This window comes from Eretmochelys imbricata, chromosome 6 (assembly GCF_965152235.1).
Source record: "Eretmochelys imbricata isolate rEreImb1 chromosome 6, rEreImb1.hap1, whole genome shotgun sequence".
Classification (NCBI taxonomy): domain Eukaryota; kingdom Metazoa; phylum Chordata; order Testudines; family Cheloniidae; genus Eretmochelys; species Eretmochelys imbricata.
In genome coordinates, this window is record NC_135577.1 from 2,195,483 (window position 1) to 2,221,649 (window position 26,167).

General features: G+C 53.6%; 1 protein-coding gene and 1 pseudogene across 1 annotated transcript; both read right to left on the bottom strand.

The window, feature by feature from the left end:
• Positions 1 to 2,606: 2,606 nt before the first annotated feature.
• On the bottom strand, positions 2,607 to 8,125 carry LOC144266611 (perforin-1-like; annotated as a pseudogene).
• Positions 8,126 to 19,254: 11,129 nt separating this feature from the next.
• LOC144266651 (perforin-1-like) lies at positions 19,255 to 23,878 on the bottom strand. Its single transcript, XM_077820104.1, has 3 exons — positions 23,798 to 23,878; positions 20,924 to 21,509; positions 19,255 to 20,371 (listed from the first exon to the last, which is right to left on the bottom strand). The coding sequence occupies exons 2-3, from the start codon at positions 21,454 to 21,456 to the stop codon at positions 19,255 to 19,257; spliced, it is 1,650 nt and encodes a 549-aa protein (XP_077676230.1). The 5' UTR covers positions 21,457 to 21,509; positions 23,798 to 23,878.
• Between the last annotated feature and the right edge of the window lie 2,289 nt (positions 23,879 to 26,167).

Consider the following 26,167-nt stretch of genomic DNA (forward strand, 5'->3'; position numbering starts at 1 on the left):
CGCCCCATCTCTCAGCCTCTGCACCAGGATCCCAGGCTTCATTCCAGGGGCAGATCAGGAGCTTATCCCCCAGCTCCCTAGCTAACACCTTCCATGCTCTCTCAGAACTGACCTGCAAGATGGATTTAGCTGATCAACCGACTCCGGGCTGCACGAGTCCAGGATGCCACCTGCTGGCGGGAATTGGAGTTGTACCATTGGAGGAGGACTATTACCCTAATTCCCCAGTGCCCGCAGCCAGCCATGTCATGGGGCCAGATCAGAACCAGCGCCGCCTAGAGGGGAAAGGCCCCATGTCCCATTCCCTAGCCTCCTGAGCCAGCCAATCCCCCTGCCCTAGAGCCAGCTCAGAGTAGAATCCCCTTAGAAGGATACTTTCTCATATCCCCTCATGGATCTCTTGGCAATAGCAGTGTCTTGCAAAAATCATCTGTGGGATATTAATACCCTCTAATAATACTGCCCATCTCCCTGTATTTCTTTCCCACCCACCCCACTCTGTGCCCGACAGAAGCCATTTGCTTTGACTGGAGTTAGCCACATTACACTCTATTCGCCGTTTCAGCAAATTCATCCAGCTGTCTAGCTCCCCTGTCTTGCCATACCTCACTCCTCCCTAGCCCAGAGCTCCCCCGACTGTTCCCAAGAGTGTATTGCAGCCACTTGTTTCTACTCTACATCTGGGTCCAGCCCACTGGGGTTAGAAGAATGATAAGGCTTTCTGCTTACAAATTTGCTTTCACAAATGTTTATTGAAGCAGGGAGATACACTTGCAAGAATTCAGAGAGCTGGAATCATCCCAGAAGCAAATCATTTTGCAGTGGTGCTGCAAATCTGCATGTCAGTTTTCCAGGCTGGAGATATTTAACTTGCAGTCAGTAGGGTTCAGAGTTAACCCCCCCTCCATCAGTGAGGTACAGCATGGAGCTATTGATCTAGGCTCTCAAGAGATGCAGATAGGGATGAGACAGGAAGAATCTTCAATCCACGAATTAGGGAGAATTTGCTTAGGAAACAGTCCCCTAATGAATCCTCCCCCCGGGACCCCGGCTCATCTGCTGGGTGTTTAGAACCATGCCCACCCTGGAATATTTTAGGGTTTCTACAGGGGGTTTATCACTGAAACTGCAATAGGACAGGCCTGAGTTGTGCACCTTATCCCCTCCTGTAGAGACAATCAATTTTCAAATGGATACACTAAGCAGATAAATACATTTCGTGGATGGACACATGGGGCGGTGGATTGGTTGCCCGGCCTGCACATATTAGCTGACTGGTTGGTTGGATGCACTTAGGACATTCATTGGTTGGGTGGTTGCACTGGCTACACATATTGGTTGGTTGGTTGGCTGGATGTACTTAAGATCTAAGTTGGTTGGTTGGTTGGTTGGCTACGCTGGATGCACTAGATCAGTAGTTCTCAACCGGTGGCCCGTGAGTCACTTGTGCCTCAATCAGCACACAGCTGCAGCCCGTGTCACATCCTAAGGGCCATACAGATAGTATAATGTGATTGTGGCCCACATAACACATAGAGAGATGCCTATGCAGTCCACAATGGTAAATAGCTTGAGAATATGTATGCACTAGGTACATACGCTGGTAAGTTGGCTGGATGGATGCATGGGATACATTGGTTGGCATATAGATTTGGATATGCTAAATATATTTGTTAGTTGGCTGGTTACATTGGACACACTAAATACATTTGTTTATTGGCTGGCTGGATATTTTATATATAATAAATACGTTCATGGGTTGGTTGGCTGGCTGGCTTTCACATTGCATGCTCTAGATAAATTCATTGATTGGTTGGATGCACTGGATACATTCATTGGTGGGCTAGTTGCATACATTGGAGGCACGAGATTAGTGGTTCTCAAACTTTTGTACTGGTGATCCCTTTCACATAGCAAGCCTCTGAATGAACCCCCCCCTTATAAATTAAAACCACTTTTAAACTTATTTATCACCATTATAAATGCTGGAGGAAAAGCAGGGTTTGGGGTGAGGCTGACAACTCACGACCCCCCCCCCATGTAATAACCTTGCAACCGCCTGAGGGGTCCTGACCCCCAGTTTGAGAACCCCTGCACTGGATACATGCTTTAGTAAGTTGGATGGATGGATGGATGGATATGGCGGATGCACTGGATACGTTCTTTGATTGGTTGGCTGGATGGATAAATTGGATACACTAAATCCAGTTTGTGGTTTACTGGTTGAATACCTTGGATAAACTAAATGCAACCATTTGTTGGTTGGTTGGCTGGATGGGGGAGGGGCAGATAGTTTGGATGCGGTAGGTACATACGTTGATTTGTCGATTAGATGGATACATTGGATGTTTGGAATCATTGGAGACACTGGTCTGATGGATTATAAATGGACGGTGCATGATGGGATGTTTTCCCAGAGTGGGGATGACGGGCCCACAGGAGCAGATCGTCTCTTATGGGCATAGGAAACACCGATTTCCAAGCAGGAGGGACAGCATGAAGCCCAGTAGCATCAGCAGAGCGGGAACTAGGAAATGCTCTGGGGGACAGGGGTGCTATTGATCAATGCACACCCATGCCCCTCTCGGATCCCCTGTCTAAGGGGCTCACCAGAAGGCCTCCACCTCCTTCCCCTTGGCTGTGCTCTGCTGGGGTGGCTGGGAGACATAGTCGAAGCAGGTCCGGCCCCCGAGGTGGGGCCCACAGCGCAGGCTGTACTGGAACCAGATGCGGCCGTGGTTCAGGTAGCAATCCTTCTGGTGGGGCCCCCCAGCCTCCAGCGGGATGTCGCAGCTTCCCAGCAGGTCATCGTTCCACTTGTCCTCGTCCCAGACCTCTATGCGGATCTTGCTGGTGCTGGTGATGCGGACGGTACCGAAGTCCAAGTGGACGTACCAGATGGGACTGTTGTTGTTCCGGATGGTGCCGGTCCGGATCTCCCTTCTCTCAAAGAAGACCTTGACAAAGGCATCCGTAGCAGTAGATTGGTCCCCCCAGAGGCCACTGGCCTTCTTCACTGTCACCATCAGCTTGCCCAGACCGCGCTCCCGCGAGCAGCACATGGTGTCGGTCATGGTATCCCCGGGGCAGAGGCAGGAGCAGGGGTCATGGGCGCTGCATTGAGTCCCTGGGGGGCAGCTTCGGGTGCAATTCCTCCACAGGGCCCTCTCACGGATGTACTCACTCACCGCCCGCCTCAGCGCCTCCTGCTTGGGATCGTCCTGCTCCACCAGGATGTGGATGGGGTGCAGCGAATAGGACACCAGGCCGGGGCTGGCTTTGAGGCTCTCCATCCAGGCCGAGAAGACCTCGGCATCACTGCCAGAGAAAAGCATATCAGTTGTGCTCTCTCCTCCCTCCACCTCCACGTGGCGCTCCTGATACGTCTCGTGGAAGCTCCCCTGGACCTTCCCCTTCTTCTTCTCCTCCTCGCACTTGCTGTGCCCACCCTTGACTGAGCCCATTCCGATACTCCTGGCCGCCTCCATGCTCAAGCAGTCCTTGATCTCGTCGTCAGTCAAGCAGCTCATTGCCGCTTCGCAGACCCTCACGGCCATCACGTCCCGCGCCTGGCCCCCCAGCTGCAGCTGGGACAAGTAATGGGTGCCGTAGTTGCTGATTAGCTGCTGGTACTCCAGCTTGGATTTGCTGTCGTACTGGTCGGGGAGGTTTTCCAGCGCCAGAGTGAAATGGCTGGTGGGGGGGGCATCTCGCTGACCCGGAACCTGGTCAGGGACACAAGGGGAGGAGTGTGCTCAGCCCGGTTATCAGCTGAGATCATTAGCTGTGCATTCTGATCATTAGCATCAGCCATCCAGTCTGCTGAACCTCACAACTTGCTGGGGATACTGCCAGCTGCTTGACTGTTCTGGCAGACTGCCCCCGCTCTGGTCCCGGCAGGTCACTGGGCTGTCCTGAGACATAAGAGAGGAAAATCCCCCTGTCATAAATATAAAAGGAAGGGCAAACACCTTTAAAATCCCTCCTGGCCAGAGGAAAAATCCTCTCACCTGTAAAGGGTTAAGAAGCTAAAGGTAACCTTGCTGGCACCTGACCAATATGACCAATGAGGAGACAAGATACTTTCAAAAGCTGGGAGGAGGGAGAAAAACAAAGGGTCTGTGTCTGTCTGTGTGATGCTTTTGCTGGGGCCAGAACAGGAATGGAGTCTTAGAACTTAGTAAGTAATCTAGCTAGATATGCGTTAGATTCTGATTTCTTTAAATGGCTGAGAAAATAAGTTGTGCTGAATGGAATGGATATTCCTGTCTGTGTGTCCTTTTTGGTAACTTAAGGTTTTGCCTAGAGGGATTCTCTATGTTCTGAATCTAATTATCCTGTAAGGTATTCACCATCCTGATTTTACAGAGGTAATTCTTTTTTACTTCTATTAAAAGTCTTATTGTAAGGAAACTGAATGCTTTTTCATTGTTCTAAGATCCAAGGGTTTGGGTCTGTGGTCACCTATGCAAATTGGTGAGGATTTTTACCAAACCTTCCCCAGGAAGTGGGGTGCAAGGTTTTGGTGAGGATTTTGGGGGGAAGAGATGTTTCCAAACAACGCTTTCCCAGTAACCCAGATAAACCTTTGGTGGTGGCAGTGGAAGTCCAAGGGCAAAGGGTAAAATAGTTTGGACCTTGGGGAAGTTTTAACCTAAGCTGGTAAAAGTGAGCTTGGGGGGTTTTCATGCAGGTCCCCACATCTGTACCCTAGAGTTCAGAGTGGGGAAGGAACCTTGACACCCCCATATCTGTCCACTCCCAGGTGGGAGCCAGCACCCCCTAGAGGTCAAAAAAGTCCCATATCACTGTGTGGTGTTGCACTGATACCAGTTCTAGGTGAGCCCTCCTGACCAATGTTCCCTCCAATTATTGACAGGTCGTGTGTACAAAAAATGTTTTCTGTGCAAATTTTTGTGCTTGTGTGCAAATATTTGTGTGCGCGGTGTTTCGCCGTGTATGTGGGGTTTAGTATCTGTGTGTGCACGCCCAGGCACACAGCTTAGAGAGAACAGTGCTCCTGACCCAGGCTGGCTCTTACCTGTAATAGCCACAAGAGACCTCGTGGCTCACGAAGCTGTATTTGTCCATCCGCGTGTGACCTACAACAAAACTGGCCAGTTTGGAATGTGATCCGGCCAGGGCCACCTGGACATTAACCTTGGGCTTCACAGGCACGTCCAGCCCCACCTTCCAGTCGTTCTGCACCGCAGATGCCGTGGACTCCATCATGCCCATCGCTGACTGCTGCACCGAACTGCTCAGCTTCCGGCGGCATGAGACGTGGACCCGCCAGTCCACTGCGGCCAGCGGCAGCCTCTGCCACTGCCCTCCTTGAAGTCGGTTCCGGCACAGAGTGCAGGTGCCGTCCTGGTGTTTCCAGAGGCTGCTGTCAACCAGGTAGGCCCCCTTCCTGCCCATTGTGGTCACATCGATGCCCTCCCCAGCCAGGCTGTGCCCGGGCACGAAGGCCGTGTGCTTCTTGCATTCATTGACCGTGCCTGTGTGACAATGGGAGGAGGCCCCGGGGAAGATGAAGAGGAGGAGGAGGGGGATGAAGGCACCAAATCTGGGCATGGCTGATGTGACGGGTTCCCCCACCCAGGTGGGGTTGTCGGCCTCTGAACCCTCCTGCAGGGAGAGACACACAGAGGTCCAGAATTAGTGACTATCTAGTGGCAGGCAGTTCTCTTGGTTAATTCTGTTGTAGAGACAGAGACATCCACTTATCACCCACGACATCTGCCATATTTTATTGCACACCTATGAAAACTCTAGGCTCTAAGAAACCTGGAGGCATTACACAAATGACCTGATGCCTCATTTGCATGTTTGACGACAGATTATCTAATTTTTATCAATTCCCTCTCCTCTTTGTTTTCCAGATGTTGGAATTCCATCACTAACTACGAGGAGGAGGTACAGTTTCACATGCCCATTCTACAGCGTGCAATATAATAATGGGTCATTGCAATTCCTCAATGGGGCCACTAGAGGACGGTGCCACATGGACAGTGTCCGTGGCTTGTACTTAGTGAGCTGATTCAGTGGCTGGGTCTGGCCACTAGGGGGAAGTTCAAAGCCAGGCACAACCCGTAGATTGGGAGTGGTGGCTTTCATAACCAGCGAGAGCAGTGGGAGCTTGGGCCACGCTAGCCAAGACTGGCCTCACTGTAGAATCTTCTGGGTCCCCCTTCTGGTCACGCCAAGTGGTGGTTTTGGTAATGTTTAACCACTGATGGAGGGTCATTTTCTGGGGTTTCTCATGGTCAGCGTCAGCCCCAGCATCTAGCGCTGTCAGCTTTACGCTGTGGCTGTTGGGGAAAGAGGGAAGGAAATGCCACCGCCCCGGAATAGATCCTGGGCCCATCCAGCCCAGTAACCTGCTCCCTCCCTTTTGCCCTGGATAAGGCCCATGGGCCCATCTAGCCTGGTATCCTGCCCCCTCCCTACCATGCAAGAGCAGATCCATGGGCCCATCTACTCTGGTATCCTGTCCCCTTCCTTTCTCACCAGGTACCTGACCACCTCACCTTTCTCTTTGTGTCCCTCCCCTTACTAACCACAAGGGATGCTGGGTTAAATGTAGATTTGAATTGTGTTCCACTTGGGTTGGAACTGCACAGCAATGCTGGCTATGGGGCAGGAAAGGGTGTCCGCTCTGCTATGATTGTAGCAGGCTCTGACTGGGAGGGGACAGTAAATGTTTGAACTCATCCCAGCAGAACCGGGCAGGAAAAACTCACTTGAATATTGACTGCTTGATTCTGCCCGGCCTGCAGCCCTCTGCAAGTCCTTCCTTGGGGTTCCCTCTCCAACTCTGCTGGTGCTCCTCAGTCCCGACCTGCTGCCCCACTGCTTTGTTGCCAATAGAAAATCAAACAGCCTGAAATTGCAAGATGCCCCTGATATGAAAGGTATAAAAGACATAAATTAATTATCAAAAGCTGAATGGCAACGTGGTCCAGAGCAGTGGTTTTCAAACTTATTTTCTGGTGACCCAGCTGAAGAAAATGGTTGATTCCCATGACCCAACGGGGCTGGTGATCAGGGATTTGGGGTGTGGGAGGGCTCATGGCTAGGGCAGAGGGTTGGGGTATGGGGGTGAGGGCTGTGGGATGGGGCCGGGAATGAGGGGTTCAGGGTGTAGGAGGGTGATCTGGGCTGGGGCAGGGGGTTAGGGTGAGGGAGGGGGTCAGGGCTCTGGGCTGGGGGTGCAAGCTTTGGGTGGGGCCAGGGAAGAGGGGGTTTGGTGTGCAGGAAGGGTCTCTGGGTGGGTCCGGCTCCTAGGCGGAGGTTCACAAGTGGCTCTGCGTGGCTCTTGCCTGCAGGCACCCCCACCCCCCACAGCTCGCAGTGGCTGGGAACTGGCCAATGGGAGTGCAGAGCTGCTGGTCGGTGTGAGAGCAGCGCACGGAGCCCTGTGGCCCCCCCGCCTAAGAGCCAGACCTGCTGCTGGCCGCTTCAGGGTCGCAAAGCGGTGTCAGAACAGATAGGGATTAGTCTGTCTTAGCCAGGCAGCATCACAACCACCTGGACTTTTAAGAGCCTAGTCGTCAGTGCTGACCACAGCCGCCACGACCCAGTGCCTTACATTCTGCCACCCAGTACTGGGTTGCCACCCGCAGTTTTATAACCACTGCTCTAGTGGGTAGAGCGCGGGATTGACAGTCAGGACTCCTGGGTTCTCTTGTCACACTAGGAGGGGAGTGGGATCAAGTGGGTTAGAGCAGGAGGGAGTGGGGACCATGATATTGGTTGAGGTCTGTGGAGCACATGGGGTGAACAGGCTGGGACTGGGGGGGATCTGTGCAGTGCCCGGCATTAGTGGGGCCTCAATCTCAGCACAGTCCTCATTTCAGCCAGGATTTGTGCAGCACCCAGTGCAATGGGGTTCCCCATCTCGGCCGAGGTCTGAGCAGCATCCTGCACGATGGGGTCCCCGATCTTGGCCAGGGTCTGAGTAGACCCACCCATCACTTACCTGCTTCAGGAACTGAGCTGAGGTATATTTCGGCCCTGGGGCCTGTCGGCGTCCCGGGCAGGTCTGTGTCTCTGCTGGGAGAGATGAGCTCTGAAGGTGGATCAAGGCACCACAAAGGGGCTCCTGTGTTCTCAGTGTCTCAGCCGTCCTCACGCTCCCCGCAGCGCTGAATTCCTGCTCCCCTTCACACCCCCAGCCACAGCCAGCTCGACAGGAAGCTGTGGCCAGCAATTATTCCACCCCTGTGGTGGATCAAACGCAGTTCCCATGGGTCTTGACCCAGTGTATGATGAGCTAGAGAGTCTGCAAAGGAAACCACAGAGACAAACTCTGCACTGAGTCATTGGGGCCAGCACTTCCTCCCGGGGAGAGTGGCCCCCTCCTGAGCACCCCGCCCTGCAGCACAGCACCCCCTAGTGCTACACTGGGGCCAGCACTGCCTTTCGGGGAGAGTGTCCCCCATTGAGCCCCCACCCTGCAGTAGAGAAGCCCCTAATGCCACACTGGGGCATTGGGGCCAGCATTGCCTGCCGAGGGAGAGCGCCCCCTGCTGAGCCCCCCCACCCTGAAGCACAGCGCACCAGTGTGAGGAAGTGGAACGGGTGAGCACAACCTTGTAAAATTGTTCCCTTGGCACAGTTCGGAAATGAACCGGTTTCAAGGCGCGCAGGCGGCTCGGCCTATGGAGAGTAGGGGGGGCCGGCAGTCAGGGGCTTGTGGGATAGTGGCCAGACTAAAAGCTCTGGAGGCCCTGGGGTGAGGGGTGGGTGGGGAGCACCCCCTCGCAGGACCTGCTCAAGGAAAACCTGAGAGGTGGGCAATAAGGCTGCCCCCACCTCCTGGAGTACGCACACAGGAGTGGAGGGTGGAGAAGGGTGGAGAGCCCCAGGCACCAAATGAGTGCTCAGGGATCCACCCAGTCCCTCCTGTTGTAGTCCAGGAAGTCTCAGATTCTTGTGGTTTCTGCCAGGACCAGCCTTTGGCTAATCAAGGGCGACTCCGCCACTTACATACTGGGGGTCATGCAGCAGGGGCTCCGCGAGCAGGTCTGCCCCCTCGGTGGCCACAACAGACCTGGTTGCCGAGAACAGCTTGCAGGTCCGGAGGAGGTCCTGGTAGAAGACCAGCAGCTTGGAGAGATCTTGGAGGACCCCTCGGACAGAGAAAAAAGAGCTGCCGGTCGTATCGGAGCCCTCGGAGGCAGCGGAGGAAGGCGTGTGCCAATGTGCTGCATGCCAGACTATCTGCACCATAAAGGAGTCTCTGCAGGACCTGGAGGTGGAAGACATGGACCTGGCTGCAGAGACAGACCAGGTCCTGTTCTCCCTCCTCCAGGGGTAGACTCAGAACCCCCGCAGAGACCCTGTGCAGTCCTGGCCAGAAGAACTCCAGAGCCATCCTCTGAAGCCTGGCCAGGATCCCTGGAACTGGGCTCAGGGCGTTGAGTCGGTGCCAAAGCATGGACAGGACCAGCTGGTTGAGCACCAGTGCCCTCTCCCACAGGGAAAGGCAACGGAGCAGTCCTGTCCACCTCCGCAGCCACTCACCCACCCTGGCCTCCAAATCTTGCCAGTTCTCCAGTGGAAAAGGATATATGGCGGAAAGGTAACCGCCAAGATAGGGCAGTGGACCCGCACTCCACCGAATGGCTTGAAGCGTGGGTGGGAGGGAGTTCATCTGGCACCCATCTCTGACCATCAGGACAGAGCCATTGACCCAGCTGACCCGGACAAAGGAGACCACTGAGTAGATCCCCTGGGAGGCCTCCACCCGCACCAGGTCTCTTTGGTCCTGGACCAGCCGCAACTCTGGCTCACGAATCACCAACCGTGTCATCCTCCGGTGGAGGAGACAGAGGAAGGGCTTGATTGTAGAGTATACAGCAGGCCTGACAGTGGACAGCCCTGATGGACCCCTGGCTCGAAGCTGACAGTTTGGTCAGGTCCAGTGTAGCCTGACCAAACACTCCACAAAAGCATCCAGCACCTGGAGAAAATCCACAAACTGGGGCCCAAAGCTAAATGCCCGTAGAGTACCCAGGAGATACCTGTGGTTTAACTTGTCAAACACCTTGTCCTAGTCCAGAAACAGGAGGACGAATGACAGACCATCCGTACACCCAAGATCCAGGAGGTCCTGGACCAAATACAAATGATCAAAGATGGTGCGGCCTGGGACAGTCTAGGTTTCGTTGGATGGACCATGTCCGCCAGCACAGACCCCAGCCGCAGCAAGATGGCCTTTGCTATGACTTTGTAGTCCATGCTGAGGAGTGAGAGGGGATGCCAATTCTGAAGGTCGCAGAGGTCCCCCTTCTTTGGTAGCAAGGCGAGCACGGCTCGCCTGCACAACAGAGGGAGGACCCCGCTCCCCAAGGACTAGCCCCAGACAATGGCAAGGTCCGGGCCGAGGATGTCCCAGAACACACAGTAGAACACCACGGTCAGCCCATCCATGCTCAGAGATGTATTGGTAGGTGTCAAGGTTCCTTTCCCACTCTGAACTCTAGGGTACAGATGTGGGGACCTGCATGAAAGACTCCCTAAGCTTATTCTTACCAGCTTAGGTTAAAAACTTCTTCAAGGTACAAACTTTGCCTTGTCCTTGAACCCTCTGCTGCCACCACTCTCTGTTTTTAACTAACTTTACACCCGAGAGTTAAAAAAACCCAAAAAACTGGCTTGTAATTTTTTTTTTTGTGCTGTAATGTGATACCTATGTTCTCTGATAGCTATTCTCAGCCTACAGAAAAATCCTTTGTCTCCAGGCAAATAGTCAGAAAAACGAAAGCTCATGCTCAAATAAATTGGTTAGTCTCTAAGGTGCCACAAGTACTCCTTTTCTTTTTGCGAAAAACGCTCTAGTTGCTCTTACCTAAAAAAACCAAAACAACCTCTTCAGGTCTGTGAAAAACTTGTGAATTTCCCTGCAGGAGGTTAACTACCTTGCCTTGAGATACAGAAAACTCCAGCTCAAAAAAGACAAATCCCTTTTGTCTCTGCTCTGGCCCCCAGGCAGAGACAAAAAAACCTCTAACTGCTTTCAGCTTAAAACCTGTTTCCAAGCAGCCCAAAGGGAAAAAAATGTCCTTTTAAAATCCTACTGTGCTTCTGCTTCAAATGATTGAAAAAAAAAATCTCAAAATTATCTAAAAAAAAAAAATCTTAAAATGATCCCACCGCTCTGCCACCATGTCAAGGTTCCTTCCCCACTCTGAACTCTAGGGTACAGATGTGGGGACCTGCATGAAAGACCCCCTAAGCTTATTCTTACCAGCTTAGGTTAAAAACTTCCTCAAGGTACAAACTTTACCTTGTCCTTGAACCCTCTGCTGCCACCCCCAAGCGTGTTAAACAAAGAACAGGGAAAGAGCCCACTTGGAGACATCTTCCCCCCAAAATATCCCCCAAGCCCTACACCCCCTTTCCTGGGGAAGGCTTGATAAAAATCCTCACCAATTGGTACAGGTGAACACAGACCCAAACCCTTGGATTTTAAGAACAATGAAAAAGCAAACAGGTTGTTAAATGAAGAATATTAATTAAAGAAAAAGTACAAGAAACAGCTCTGTAAAATCAGGATGGTAAATACCTTACAGGGTAATCCGATTCAAAACATAGAGAATCCCTATAGGCAAAACCTTAAGTTACAAAAAGACACAAAAACAGGAATATCCATTCCATTCAGCACAGCTTATTTACCAGCCTTTTAAACAAAAGAAAATCTAACGCATTTCTAGCTAGATTACTTACTAACTTAACAGAAGTTCTGAAGAGCATTCCTGACCTGGTCCCGGCAAAAGCATCACACAGACAGACAGACAGACCCTTTGTTCCCCCACCCCCTCCAGCTTTGAAAGTAACTTGTCTCCTCATTGGTGATTTTGGGTCAGGTGCCAGCAAGGTTATCTTAGCTTCTTAACCCTTTACAGGTGAAAGGGTTTTGCCTCTGGCCAGGAGTGATTTTATAGTTCTGTACACAGAAAGGTGGTTACCCTTCCCTTTATATTTATGACAGTGGGCATGAGATGGAGGGCTACCGAGAACTTGGCCAGAGCAAGAAGTAGCACAAGCCAGTCCCAGTCACCCACGCTGACCATTGTGAGTTCATTACAGAGCACTCATAAAGGCTCATAATGTTTGCCCCCTCCCTCAGTGTGGAGAACAGCCTTTGCCCCTTGAGCTATGAGTCCCATACACTTCCCTTCAACTCACTGGGAGAAAGTTTGGGTACAGAAGGGGTACAGGTTCTGGGAGGTAGTTTGGGTGCTGGGTGCTGACTCAGAGGGTTGAGGTGCAGGAGGGGAGCGGGGTGTGGGCTCTGGGAGGTAGTTTGGGTGCAAGAGGTGGTTTGGGGTGCAGGTTTTGGGAGAGAGTTTGGGTGCGAGCTCTGGGAGGGAGTTTGGGTGCTGGGTGTGGGCTCTGGGCTGGTACAGGGGATTGGGGTACAGGAGGGGGTGCCGGGGGAGTTTGGAGTACTGGGTGCAAGAGGGGGTTTGGGTGCTAGGTGCAGGCTTTCGGAGGGGGTTTGGGTGCTGGCTGCGGGCTCTAGGCTGGGACAAAGAGTTGGGATGTGGGGAATGGGACTGGGCTGGGGATGAAGAGTTTGGGGTGGATCAGGCAGGCTGCCCTGGGGCTGTGGGCCAGAGAGGAGGACTCCCCCAAGCCTCCTCCCCGCCAGCAGCAGCGAGCTCCATTGGAGGGGAGGCCCTCCCTGGACCCCCTGGCCCAACACTCACCCAAGCCCCCCAGGCTGCTACTCAGGAGGTCCAGCCAGGATAAGCCCTACCCCCCGGAGTTGACTTGGAGTCGCCTCAGCTCGCCCCTGACACTGCTCCCTTGTAGCCAGCTGCGCCAGTGGCCGGTAAGGGAGCACAGTGCGGAGCTGCAGGGGGCAGCCACCCACTGCCCAGGGCAGGTAGGGGAGGTGCGTGGGGGAAGCAGGCGAGGCCCGGGGACACTCCGGGGGAGGTGTGCAGGGGCAGCAGGTGGGGACGGGGGAGAGACCTGGCCCCTAACATTGGTGGAGCTGTGCCCACCAGACCCTGAATTTGCTAGACCCCGGGGCCCATGGGCTAATACAACTTGCCACCCCTGTAGAATTTCCTGCTTAGAAATTTGATTTCACACATGTTTATTGAGGCAGGGAGATACATTTGCAAAGATCCAGAGACCTGGAATCCTCCCAGAAACAAATCATTTTGCAGTGGTGTTGCAAAGCTGCTTAGCAGTTTTCCAGGCTGGAGATGTTTAACTTGCAGTCAGTAGGGTTCAGAGTTAACCACCCCCACTCCATCAGTGAGGTGCACCATGGAGCTATTGATCTAGGCTCTCAACAGATGCAGATGGGGTGAGACAGGAAGAAGCTTTAATCCACGAATTAGGGAGAATTTGCCCTTCCAAATGTGACCCCAATGTAGGACCATCTCCCTGAGCCTGCTGACAGCCTGACACAATAGCCTTGTGGTGTGTTCTCCTGTGTATTAACTCTGAAGCCTACTGATGGTGAGTGATACATCACCATCTTTCTTTACAATCTGAGCAGAGAACATCCAGCTGGGTGGTGGTCGGGGCCTGTGTATTCATGATGATATAACTAACCCCAAAGCAGCTGAGTAATTGTGGAAAGCAACAGAAACAACACTTAGGGAACAGCCCCCTAATGAATCCTCCCCTCAGGACCCCGGCCCATCCGCTGGGTGTTTAGAACCCTGTCCACCCTGGAACATCTTAGGGTTTCTATAGAGGGTTAATCACTGAACCACAATAGGACAGGCCTGAGCTTTGCACCTTTTCCTTTGTTAAGGAAAAGTTAGCACATATGACTCCATTTTGGTTTGGGGCCCACCATTGTTTAAATGCCAGCACATCATACACCAGGAGGAGTGATCCTTAGATACTGAATCCCTGTGAAAATCCTCCTCCTTGTCTCCAGCCTGCCTTGACTCCCAGTATCTGGTTTTTGTCAGTCTCTAACTCCCTGTCTCTTGGCCTTGATGTGAGGCCTCCCATCCTGATAATAAAAGTTACTGATGCATGGCTTTAGGACCATGCTGTGTAATTAACATACTGGTATAGCACGAGGAATGCACCAAGCAGGGATAGGTGGTAGATAAGACAAGGGTTTGTTTATTGGCTAAGGTTTCCGATGCATGAGGGCAACATGCTTTGCTAAAAAGTATATAACCTTTGTATAATCTGTATTCAGGGTCCCCCCCTGGCTAGCAGGGGGGCACCACACTCGAGCGTAATAAACTTAGTGTCTTTTGGGAACTCTGCAGTTGTGGACTTTGTTTCTGTGCCTCAGCCTAGATTCGAACTGTGCGTGACCTATCAGGTATAATTCGCAGCATTGGTGTGCGTGTCCTATCAGGTGTAATTCGTAACACCTTTCCCATAGAGACAATCGGTTTTCAAGTGGATACACTAGACAGATAAATACAGTTGGTGGATGGATACATGGGGCTGTGGATTGGTTTCACCGCCTGCACATATTGGTTGACTGGTTGGTTGGATGCACTTAGGACATTTGTGGGTTGGTTGGTTGCACTGGCTACACCTAGTGGTTGGCTGGCTGGATGTACGTAAGTCTTTAGTTGGTTGGTTGGTTAGTTACACTGGATGCACTAGATCAGTAGTCCTTAACCCGTGGCCCATGGGCCGCTTGTGCCCCAATCGGAACACAGCTGTAGCCCGTATCACATCCCGAGGGCCATACAGATAATATATATATATTGTGGATGTGGCCCACATAACACATAGAGAGCTGTGTATGCATCCCACAATGGTAAATAGGTTGAGAATAGATCTGCACTAGATACATACACTGGTTAGTTGGCAGGTAGGCTGGATATGCTAAATATATTTGATATAGTTGGCTGGTTACACTGGACACACTAAATACATTTGTTGGTTGGCTGGCTGGAAATTTTCTATATAATAAACTCATTCACTGGTTGGTTGGCTGGCTGGCTGGCTTTTACATCGCATGCTCAAGATAAATTCATTGGTTCTTTGGATGTACTGGATACCTATGCTCAAGTAAGTGTTCTGATGCCTGGATCCAAACTCTGCATCAGGTCCATTGGGACTTCAGCTTCTCCTGATTGATTGTGCTGGGGGCCCTGCCTGTCTCCCGCACTCCGGACTCTCAGATACTACCACCACCTGGGACCCCCGATCGATTCAAGCTTAATGGAGTGGTAAAAACGGATCTCTCTCTCCCTCTCTCTCTCTGTCTCGGTAGAGCCTTCTGACCCTGACTTGTGTGATCAGTTATAGTTTTGTAAACCCGACTTTTATAACCAAATTTAAGTTAGATTTAATATTATCACTGTTTTGCTTGTTTGGCTCCCCTGTGGTTATTACCTAGCAATAAATAACTTTCATGGTTAAGCTGGTTGCTTCTCTCTCTCTCTCTCTCTCCCTCCCCCTTGTGGGTGGTTTTTTTTTGGTTTCCTCATTCGCTCTGCAGCAATGCTCCTCTTACCTAAGCTAAAAAATCCCTGCAGCGCCCAAAAATCCTGTGGGGTTTTCTCATCAAGTGGGTTACTACCAGAAAAATTGTAATGTGAAAGTGGGTCTAGAGACATGCTGAACCAGGGGCCTATGAGGGTGGCAGATTGAAAGTGCTGCTCAACCCGGCCTGCTCAGACGTGCTCTATTCCGGTGCAGTGCCCATGGCATAGGAGGGTGACCGCTTGGAAGTGCTGCTCGACCCCGCCTGCTGAAGTCAGTGACATATAAGGGGTCAGCTTGGGGCCCCCCAGCCACCAGCGGGATGTTGCAGCTTCCCAGCAGGTCATCATCCCAATTGTTGTCCTCGTCCCAGACCTGGACTCGGATCTTGCTGGCACTGGTGATGCAGACGGTACCGAAGTCCAAGTGGACATTCCAGATGGGATTGTTGTTGTTCCAGATGGTGCCAGTCCAGATTTCCTTGCTCTCAAAGAAGATCTTGACGAAGGCATCTGTAGCAGTCAAGTGGTCTGCCCAGAGGTCACTGGCCTGCTTCACAATCATCGTCAGCTTCCCCAGGATGCACTCCTGTGATCAGCACATGGTGTTGGTTGTGGCATTCCCAGGGCAGATGCAGGAGCTGCATTAGGTCCCTGGGGGGCAGTGCTGGGTGCAATTCCTCCACAGGGCCCTCTCGGTGATGTACTCACTCACCGCCTGCCTCATGCCATGCCAGCTAGGACCATGTACCCTGCAGGGGCTTGCTCTGAAGCCACTGGGTGTGTGGTGGAGCAGAAGGAGGCTATGGAAAGATCCTCTCCTGTCCACCATGCATCACAACCGCACTCCCATCGGCTCTCCGGAGCCTCCCCATCTCTCAGCCTCTGCACCAGGATCCCAGCCTTCATTCCATGTGCAGGTCAGGAACTCAGAGCCGTTCCCCACCCCCTGATAACACCTTCCATGCACCGTTAGAACTGACGTGCAAGATGCATTTAGCTCGGGGTGGCCACATATCGGAGATTGTATGGACGAATGCTGACAAAATTGGAGATTGGGGTGCAGGAGCAGGTGAGGGCTCTGCCTCAGGGTGTGGGATCTGAGGTGGGGCCAGAAATGAGGAGTTCATGGTGTACAAGGGGGCTCTGGGCTGGAGCAGGGGGTTGAGGTGCAGTGAGGGTGAGGGCTCTGCCTGGGGTGGTGTGCTCCGGGGTGGGGCTGGGGATGAGGGGTTTGGGGTACAGGAGGGTGCTCTGGGCTGGGACCAAGGGGTTCTGAGGGCAGGAGGAGGATTGGGGCTGGGACAGGGGGTTGGGGGTCTGGGAAGGGGTCAGGAGTGAAGGCTCCAGGTGGTGCTTACCTCAAGCAGCTCCCGGAAGAAGCAGCATGTCCCCCCTTTGGCTCCTACATAGAGGCGTGGCACCGCTCAGATGGCTCTGCATACTCCCGCGTCCGCAGTTCACCGCCCCTACCCGTCCCATTGGCGGTGGTTCCCAGCCAATGGGAGCTGTGGAGGGCGGCGCTTGGGGTGTGCAGAGCCTCATGACTGCCCCTATGGGTAGGAGCCAGAGCGCGGACATGCCAAGGCTTCCGGGAGCCACACGGAAATCCCCCGGTGGGAGCTTGAGGGCCAGATCAAAAGGTCTGATGGGCCAGATGTGGGCCTTAGTTTGCCTACCCCTGATTTAGTTGATCAACCGGTTGGGGGCTATATGAGAACAGGCTGCCATCTGCTGGCGGGAATCGGAGCTGTACCATTAAAGGAGGACTATTACTTCTAATTCTCCAGGCCCCGGAGCCAGCCATGTCATGGGGCCAGATCAGAACCAGCGCCCCCTAGAGGGGAAAGGCCCTGTGTCCCATCCCCCAGCCTCCTGAGCCAGCCAATCCCCCTGCTGAAGAGTCAGCTCAGAGCTGAATCCCCTTAGAGGTAAAAATCCTCATATCCCCTCATGGATCCCTTGGCAATAGCAGTGTCTTGCTAATATCAGCTTTGGGATATTAATGCACCCCTAAGAACATGGCTCATCTCCCTGTATCTCTTTCCCACCCACCCCACTCTGTCCCCAACAGAAGCCACTCCCTTTGACTGGCTTTAACCACATTACACTGGATTCCCTATATCAGCAAATTTGTCCAGCTGTCTAGCTCCCCTGTCATGCCATGCTACACTCCCCTCCAGCCCAGAGCTCCCCATACTGTTCCCAAGCGTATAGTGCAGCCACTCATTTCTACTCTACATCTGGGTCCAGCCCACTGAGGCTGGAAGAATGACAAGGCTTTTTGCTTAGAAATTTGCTTTCACAAATGTTTATTGAAGCAGGGAGATACATTTGAAAGAATTCAGAGATCTAGAATCCTCCCAGAAGCAAGTAATTTTGACGTGGAGCTGCAAAGCAGCATGGCGGTTTTCCAGGCAGAGGAGATATTTAACTTGCAGTCGGTAGGGTTCAGAGTTAACAACCCTCATTCACCAGTTAATTGCACAATGGCGCTATTTATCTAGGATCCCACAGATGCAGATTGGGGTGAACCAGGAAGATGCTTTAATCTCCGCATTAGAGGCAGATGCCCTTCCCAATGCGACCCCAATACGGTGCCTTCTCTCTGAGCTTGCTGACAGCCGGAATCAGCAGTCCTGTGGCATGACTTCCATCATTTAACTCTGATTTCTATGGATGGCAAGTGATATATCAGCATCGCTCCTGATCATCTGAGGAATGAACATCCAGCTGGATGGTGGGTGGGGCCTGAACATTCAGGATGAGATAATTAACCCCAGAGCTGCTGGGTAATAGTGGAAAGCAAGAAAAATCACAACCAGGAAACAGCCTCCGAGTGAATCTTCCTTCTGGGAGCCCATCCCATGCCCTGGGTGTTTAGAACTGTGCCCATCGCTGGAGTATCGTCGCGTTTCTGCAGAGGGTTAATCCCTGATGCCACAATAGGACAGGGGGTGAGCTTTGCTCCTGATAATCTCTTTTCAGCTCGATGCACTAGACAGGTAATGACCGTGGGTGAATGGATACGTGGGCTGGGGGATTAGTCGCACTGCCGGCACGTATTGGTTGACTGGATGAACTTGACATTCATGGGTTGGTTGGTTGCACTGGCTACACAGGTTGGTTGGACGTACGTAAGGCATTAGTTGGTTGGATACACCAGATGGACGAGGTACATACACTGGTTGGTTGGCTGGTTGGATACATTGGATGCAGTGGATACGTCGGTTGAATAGTTTGGCAGGTTGGCTGGATATGCTCAACACATTTGTTGGTTGACTGGTTACATCTGACAGCCTGAACATATCCACTGGTTGGTTAGCTGGCGGGCTGGCTTTTTTACATTGGCAGCTCTCGATAAAATGTGTAGGTTGTATGGATATACTGGATACATTCATTGGTTGATGGCTTGGTGGTTGAATATGTTGGATAAAGTAAATGCAACAATTGGTTGGTTGGCTGGCAGTTGGCTGGATGTGGGGGGCAGATAGGTTGGATGCAGAAGGTAAATACTTTGGTTTGTTGGTTGGATGTATACATTGGATGACTGGAATCATCGGGCACACTGGTCTGAGGGATCTGGAATGGGCGGTTCATGGTGGGGTATTTTCCCAGAGGGAGCTGTGAGGATGATGGGCCCACAGGAGCAGGCCGTCTCTTGTGGCATAAGAGACACAGATTCCCGAGCAGGGATGACAGCATGAAGCCCAGTAGCATCAGCGAAGGGGGAACTAGGAAATGCTCTGGGGGACAGGGAGCACGAACAATCAATGCACACCCATGCCCCTCTCGGATCCCCTGTCTCAGGGGCTCACCAGAAGGCCTCCACCTCCTTCCCCTTGGCTGTGCTCTGCTGGGATGGCTGGGAGACATAGTCGAAGCAGCTCCGGCCCCCGAGGTGGGGCCCACAGCGCAGGCTGTACTGGAACCAGATGCGGCCGTGGTTCAGGTAGCAATCCTTCTGGTGGGGCCCCCCAGACACCAGCGGGATGTCGCAGCTTCCCAGCAATTCATTCTTCCACTTGTCTTTGTCCCAGACCTGGACACGGATCTTGCTGGCACTGGTGATGCGGACGGTTCCGAAGTCCAACTGGACGTTCCAGACGGGACTGTTGTTGTCGCAGATAGTGTCGGTCCCACTCTCCCTTCTCTCAAAGAAGACTTTGACAAAGGCATCTGTAGCGGAAAAGTAATCCCCCCACAGGCCGCTAGCCCGCTTCACTGTCACCATGAGCTTCCCCAGGCCGCGCTCCCGTGAGCAGCACATGGTGTTGGTCATGGTATCCCCGGGGCAGAGGCAGGAGCAGGGGTCATGGGCGCTGCGTTGAGTCCCTGGGGGGCAGCTTCGGGTGCAATTCCTCCACAGGGCCCTCTCACGGATGTACTCACTCACCGCCCACCTCAGCGCCTCCCGCTTGCGGTTGCCCTGCTCCACCAGGATGTGGATAGGGTGCAGCGAATAGGACACCAGGCCGGGGCTGGCTTTGAGGCTCTCTATCCAGGTGGAGAAAACCTTGGCATCACTCCCGAAGAGCACATCAGTCGTGCTCTCTCCTCCCTCCACCTCCACGTGGCGATCCCGATACGTCTCATGGAAGCTCCCCTGGACCTTCCCCTTCTTCTTCTCCTCCTCGCACTTGCTGTACCCACCCTTGACTGAGCCCATTCCGATACTCACACCCGCCTCTATACTCAAGCAGTCCTTGATTTCGTCGTCACTCAAGCTGCTCATTGACGCTTCGCAGACCCGCACGGCCGTCACGTCCCGTGCCCGGCCCCCCAGCTGCAGTTGGGACATGTAGTGGGTGCCGTAGTTGTTGATTAGCTGCTGATACTCCACCTTGGATTTGCTGTTGTACTGCTCTGGGAGGTTCTTCAGCGCCCGAGTGAAATGGCTGGTGAGCGGGGGCGTCTCGCTGACCCGGAATCTGGTCAGGGACACAAGGCAAGGAGTGTGCTTAGCCTACTGAGACAGCAGTGTATCCTAAGGCCCTAACCAACCCACAAGCAATGATCTAAGCAGGTAGCTCCTACTCAAAGCAGTCACCCAGTCAGCTGAACTTGACCACATTGCTGGGGATACTGTCAGCTGCTTGATAGTTGAGACAGACATCCCCTACTCTGGCCACAGCAGGTCGCCAGGCTGTCCTGACACACACGAGAAGAAAATCCCCCATAGCTGTCCAGTCCTAGGTGGTAACCGCCATCTCCTAGACGGGAAGGGCTCCATGTCCCAATCCCTGCTGCCTTCCTAGCCAGGCAGTTCCCCGCCCTGGGGCCAGATTGAATCTGGCATTCCCTAGAGAGGAAACGTTCTGTGTCACATTCAATGGACCCCTGAGACAGCCAGTCCCCCGTCCTGGGCATGGATCAGAGCCAGTACCCCAGTATCAGATAGAGGGGAAAGGCCCCGTATCTCTGTGTGGTATTGCTCTGATCCCAATTCCAGATCAGCCCTCCTGACCCAAGCTGGCTCTCACCCGTAATAGCCGCAGGAGACCTCGTGGCTCATGAAGCTGTATTTGTCCTTCCGCGTGTGGGCTACCACGAAACTGGCCAGTTTGGAGTGCGATCCAGCCTGGGCCACCTGCACATTAACCTTGGGCTTCACAGGCACGTCCAGCCCCACCTTCCAGTCGTTCTGCACTGCGGACGCTGCCGAATCCATCATGCCCATCGCCGACTGCTGCACCGAGCTGCTCAGCTTCCGGCGGCACGAGACGCGGACCCGCCAGTCCACCACGGCCAGTGGCAGCCTCTGCCACTGCCCTCCTTGAAGTCGGTTCTGGCACAGGGTGCAGGTGCTGTCCTGGTGTTGCCAGAGGCTGCTGTCTACCAGATAGGCCCCCTTTCTGGCCATCGTGGTCACATCGATGCCCTCCCCAGCCAGGCTGTGCCCGGGCACAAAGGCCGTGTGCTTCTTGCATTCGTTGACCGTGCCTGTGTGACAATGGGAGGAGGCCCCAGGGAAGATGAAGAGGAGGAGGGGGATGAAGGCACCAAATCTGGGCATGGCTGATATGATGGGTTCCCGCACCAAGGAGAGGCCGTCAGCCTCTGAACAGCCTAGAGGAACAGACACACAGAGGTCCAGAATTAGTGACAATCCAGTGGCAGGCGGTTCTGTAAGTTATCTCTGTTGTAGAGACAGAGACATCCACCTACCACCGACGACATCAGCCATGTTTTATTGCACACCTACGAAAACTCTGGGCTCTAGGAGGCATTACACAAATGACGTGATGCCTCATTTGCATGTTTGACTACAGAGGATCCAATTTGCCTCAGTTCCCTCTCCTCCTTGTTTTCCAGATGTTGTAATTCCATCACTAACTACGAGGAGGAGGTACAGTTTCACATGCCCATTCTACGGCGTGCAATATAATAATGGATCATTGCAATTCGTCAATGGGGCCACTAGAGGGCGGTGCCATGGTGACAGAGTCCGTGGCTTGTAAATAGTGAGCCAATGTAGTTGCTGGGTGTGGCCACTAGGGGGCAGTGCAACGCCAAAACAACCCGTGGCTTGCAAGCGGTGGCTTTTGTAGCCAGCAAAAACAGCGGCAGCTTGCAGCATGCTAGGCATTAATGGGCTTGCCGTAGAAACTGCTGAGGCCCCCTTGTGGCCACGCCCAGTAGTGGATTCGGTTATGTTTAACCACTGACAAAGGGTCATTTTCTGGGGTTTCTCATGGTCAGCATCAGCCCCTGTGTCTGGCGTTGCCACCTTTACACTGTGGCTGTCGGAGAAAGATGGCGGGAAACCCTAGCGCCCTGAATCAGGCCCATCTAGCCCAGTATCCTGGCCCTGGATCAGGTCCATGGGCCCATCTAGCCTGCTTCCTACGATTGTGGAGCAAACCCCGGGCCCATCTACTCTGGTATCCTGTCCCCTTCCTTCTGCCCCAGATGCTTTGAGCACCTCATACTTCTCTTTGCGTCCCTCCCCCTACTAACCACAAGGGATGCTGTGTTAAATGTTGATTTGAACTGTTTTCAACTTGGGTTGGAACAGTACAGCAAAGCTGGCTGTGGGGCAGGAAAGGGTAACAGCTCTGCATCCTGTCAGGGTAGCAGGCTCGGACTGGGAGGGGACATAAATGTTTGAACTCACTCCAGCAGAACCAGGCAGGAAAAACGCATTTGAATATGGACTGCTTGTTTCTGCCAGCCCCCAGTCCCCCTGCAATCCGAGCCTTGGGGTTCCCTCCCCCCCAACTCTGCCGGTGCTCCTCAGTCCAGATCTGCTGTCCCCCACTGCTTCGTTGCCAATAGAAAATCAAACAGCCTGAAATTGCAAGATGCCCTGATATGAAAGGTATCAACTACGCAAATTAATTATCAAAAACTGAGTGGCAACATGGGCTAGTGTATAGAGCCCAGGATTGAGCGGCAGGACTCCTGGGTTCTATTTTCGCTCTGGCGGGGGAGTGGGGTGAAGCGGGTTAGAGCAGAAGAGACTGGGAACCACGATCTTGGTTGAGGTCTGTGCAGCACCCGGTGTGACAGGGTTCCCAACCTCAATGGGGTGTGGGGGGGTCTGTGCAGAGCCCGGCATTAGCGGGGGGGGGGGGGGGATCTCAGTTGGGATGGGTCTGTGCAGCACCCAGAGTGATGGGGTCCTCAATCTTGGCCGGGGTTTGTGCAGCACCTGGTGCGATGGGGTCCCTGGTCTTGGTCAAGGTTTGTGCAGTGCCCAGCACGATGGGGTTCCTGATCTGGGTCTGATCTCAGCCGGGGTCTGTGCAGGACCCGTCGCGATGGGGTTCCTGATCTGGGTCTGGGTTCTGTACAGTGCCCAGCACGATGGGGTTCCTGATCTGGGTCTGATCTCGGCTGGGGTCTGTGCAGGACCTGTCACGATGGGGTTCCTGATCTGGGTCTGGGTTCTGTACAGTGCCCAGCATGATGAGGTTCCTGATCTGGGTCTGATCTCAGCCGGGGTCTGTGCAGGACCCGTCGCGATGGGGTTCCTGATCTGGGTCTGGGTTCTGTACAGTGCCCAGCATGATGGGGTTCCTGATCTGGGTCTGATCTCAGCCGGGGTCTGTGCAGGACCCGTCGCGATGGGGTTCCTGATCTGGGTCTGGGTTCTGTACAGTGCCCAGCACGATGGGGTTCCTGATCTGGGTCTGATCTCGGCTGGGGTCTGTGCAGGACCCGTCGCGATGGGGTTCCTGGTCTGGGTCAGGTTCTGTGAAGGACCCGTTGCGATGGGGTTCCTGATCTTGGCCGGGGTCTGTGCAATGCCCGGCATGAAGGGGTCTCTGATCTCAGTCAGGGTCTGTGCAGAGCCTGGCACAATGGAGTTCCCGATCTCAGCCATGATCTGTGCAGACCCACCCATCACTCACCTGTCTGAGGAGCCAAGCTGAGGTATATTTAGGATCCGGGGCCCGTCGGCAGCCAGGGCTGGGATGTGTCTCTGCTGGGAGAGACCCGCTTTGAAGATGGCTCAAGGCACCGCAAAAGGGCTCCTGTGTTCTCAGTGTCTCAGCCGTCATCACGCTTCCCACAGCGCTGAGTTCCTGCCCCCCTTTCACACCCCCAGCCACAGCCAGCTGGGAAGGAAGCTGTGGCCACCAATTTTTCCACCCCTGTGGTGGATCAAACGCGCCTCCTGTGAGTCTCGTCCCAGGGTATGAGGAGCTAGAGAGGCTGCAAAGGAAACTACAGTGAGCCAAACCCTGCACCGAGTCATTGGGGCCATTGTGTACCCGAGGAGAATGCCCCCTGCTAAGCCCCCTGCCCAGCAGCACAGCGCCCCCTAACGCCACACTGGGGCATTGCGGCCAGCACTGCCTGTCGGGGAGAGCGCCCCCTGCTGAGCCCCCAGCCCTGCAGCACAGCGCCCCCTAGTGCCGCACTGGGGCCAGCACCTAGCGCCTCAGGGACCCCACTGTAAATACAGAGCCACCCCACCGATGCCAATGGAATCAGGCCAGGATTCTGACCCCTGGGTAAATCTGGAGCAAGCCCAATGCCCTGGCCCTGTGGGGCAGGCTGGGGCGGAGGTGGGGAAATTGGACATTGAGGGAGAGATGACGACCCTGGACTGCTGTAGAGCAGGTTTGAGGTTTCCTTCTGTCTCTCTGTTCCCCCGAGTTTTGTTCTATCCATACTTTCATTTCCTGGGACTTCAACCCCAGGGACCCACAGCCCGCACAGGAGCCCCTGTACTCCCCACTTCAGGGGATTCTGCTCACTCCTTCACCCCACTGCTGGGAGGATCCCTGTCCCGCTGCACCTCCAATATCTTTCCAGGGGTCATGCCCAATCCTTGTACCCCTCATTATTTTGCTGGGGTCACCCCCACTTTCTGCATCCCCATATAGTCTACCAGGGGTCTCCCTAACTCCATCCCAGCATGCCCCCCATCCGCTGTTGTCTCCTTCTCCCCCATGGAGTTCCACCTGGGGGTGGGGGTGTGACACGCTGTACCTCAAAATAACAGCCAAGAACCCCCATATTCAACACTGTGATATGACAATGAAATGTTTTGCACAATACCTGCCTTGTGAGGTATCGTTTAAGAAGTCTTGCTCTGCTGAATAGTAATATCCTGTTGAATGGTGAGTCCTACATTGTAGGTGAGGTTATCAAGTGTTGCAATGTGTTTGCTCCTGAGATATGTGGAAGGGGGAAATGCCCACAGTGACAACAAAAGTTCAACAAACAAGACACATTTACATGAGGCTGGGCCGGACCCATGTTGGTGGCCCATCAAGAAGAATCCAGACTCCGAGTGACATCACCACTTGGCCTCTCTCCTCCCCCATCTCAACATCCTTGGGAAGACAAAGACTTTGCACTGAGGAGACTGGTCCCAGGCTGAGAAGGGAATCCATCCAGCCTGTGTAAGTTTCATGTTTTATCCTTACCGGTGAGTTTGCATATAGGGTTTGGGGAATCGGCTCAGGCTAGAAAGGCTGGTGCATGTCCACTTTCCTTTGACAAAGTGGTGTACTAATTAATGAACTTGCACTATTCAAGAGAAGGTCTTGAGCCATGTGAAAAGGTACATTTCCTGGGTACAAGGCTGGGGAGATTTGCTGATGTCTGTCTCTTTAATTAGAGCATTTGTGCAATTGAGCTGGGTGTCTCCCTGCCTGTTGTTGGCAGAGTGACCTCAGTGCCTGGGGGGGGGGTTGGCTTCTTGTCACTGGCAAAGCATTGTAAGTGACAGCCCATGCTGGAGAGTTGGGGAGGGGGGAACGGTCTGGACGCAGGGTCCCCCCCTGCCTGGGAGCACAGAGCCGTACTCCCAGGGCTGGGGAGGGGCCCCAGGGATGAGACAGCCACACCCTTCAAGGTACGGCAAGGGGATTGGAAGTGCAGAGATAGGTCCCAGGAGAGAAGGAGCCTCTGGCAAGGGCCCCAGAAAGGGCGAGGAGCACCAGGGCATGAGAATCATGATCCCATGAGGGTATCACACAGCCACACTTCTTCAGTAAGGGGATGGGGCATGGGACCATACAGCCATATCTCATACGGTTCAGGAAGGGGAGGGGCTTAGGCAGGCAGCTGGTGGGGGTGGGGGGGGTGAGGGTGGGTTTGCCCATTTCAGGGAACGGCCCACCCCAGGTCCAGCCTCCAGCACAGGACTCCTGGGTTCTGGCCCCTGCTTTGAGAGTGGAGTGGGGTCTAGTAGGCTAGAGTAAGGGGGCTGGGAGCCAGGACTCCTGGCTATCTGGTTCTATCCAGTCTCTGGGAGGGGAGGATTC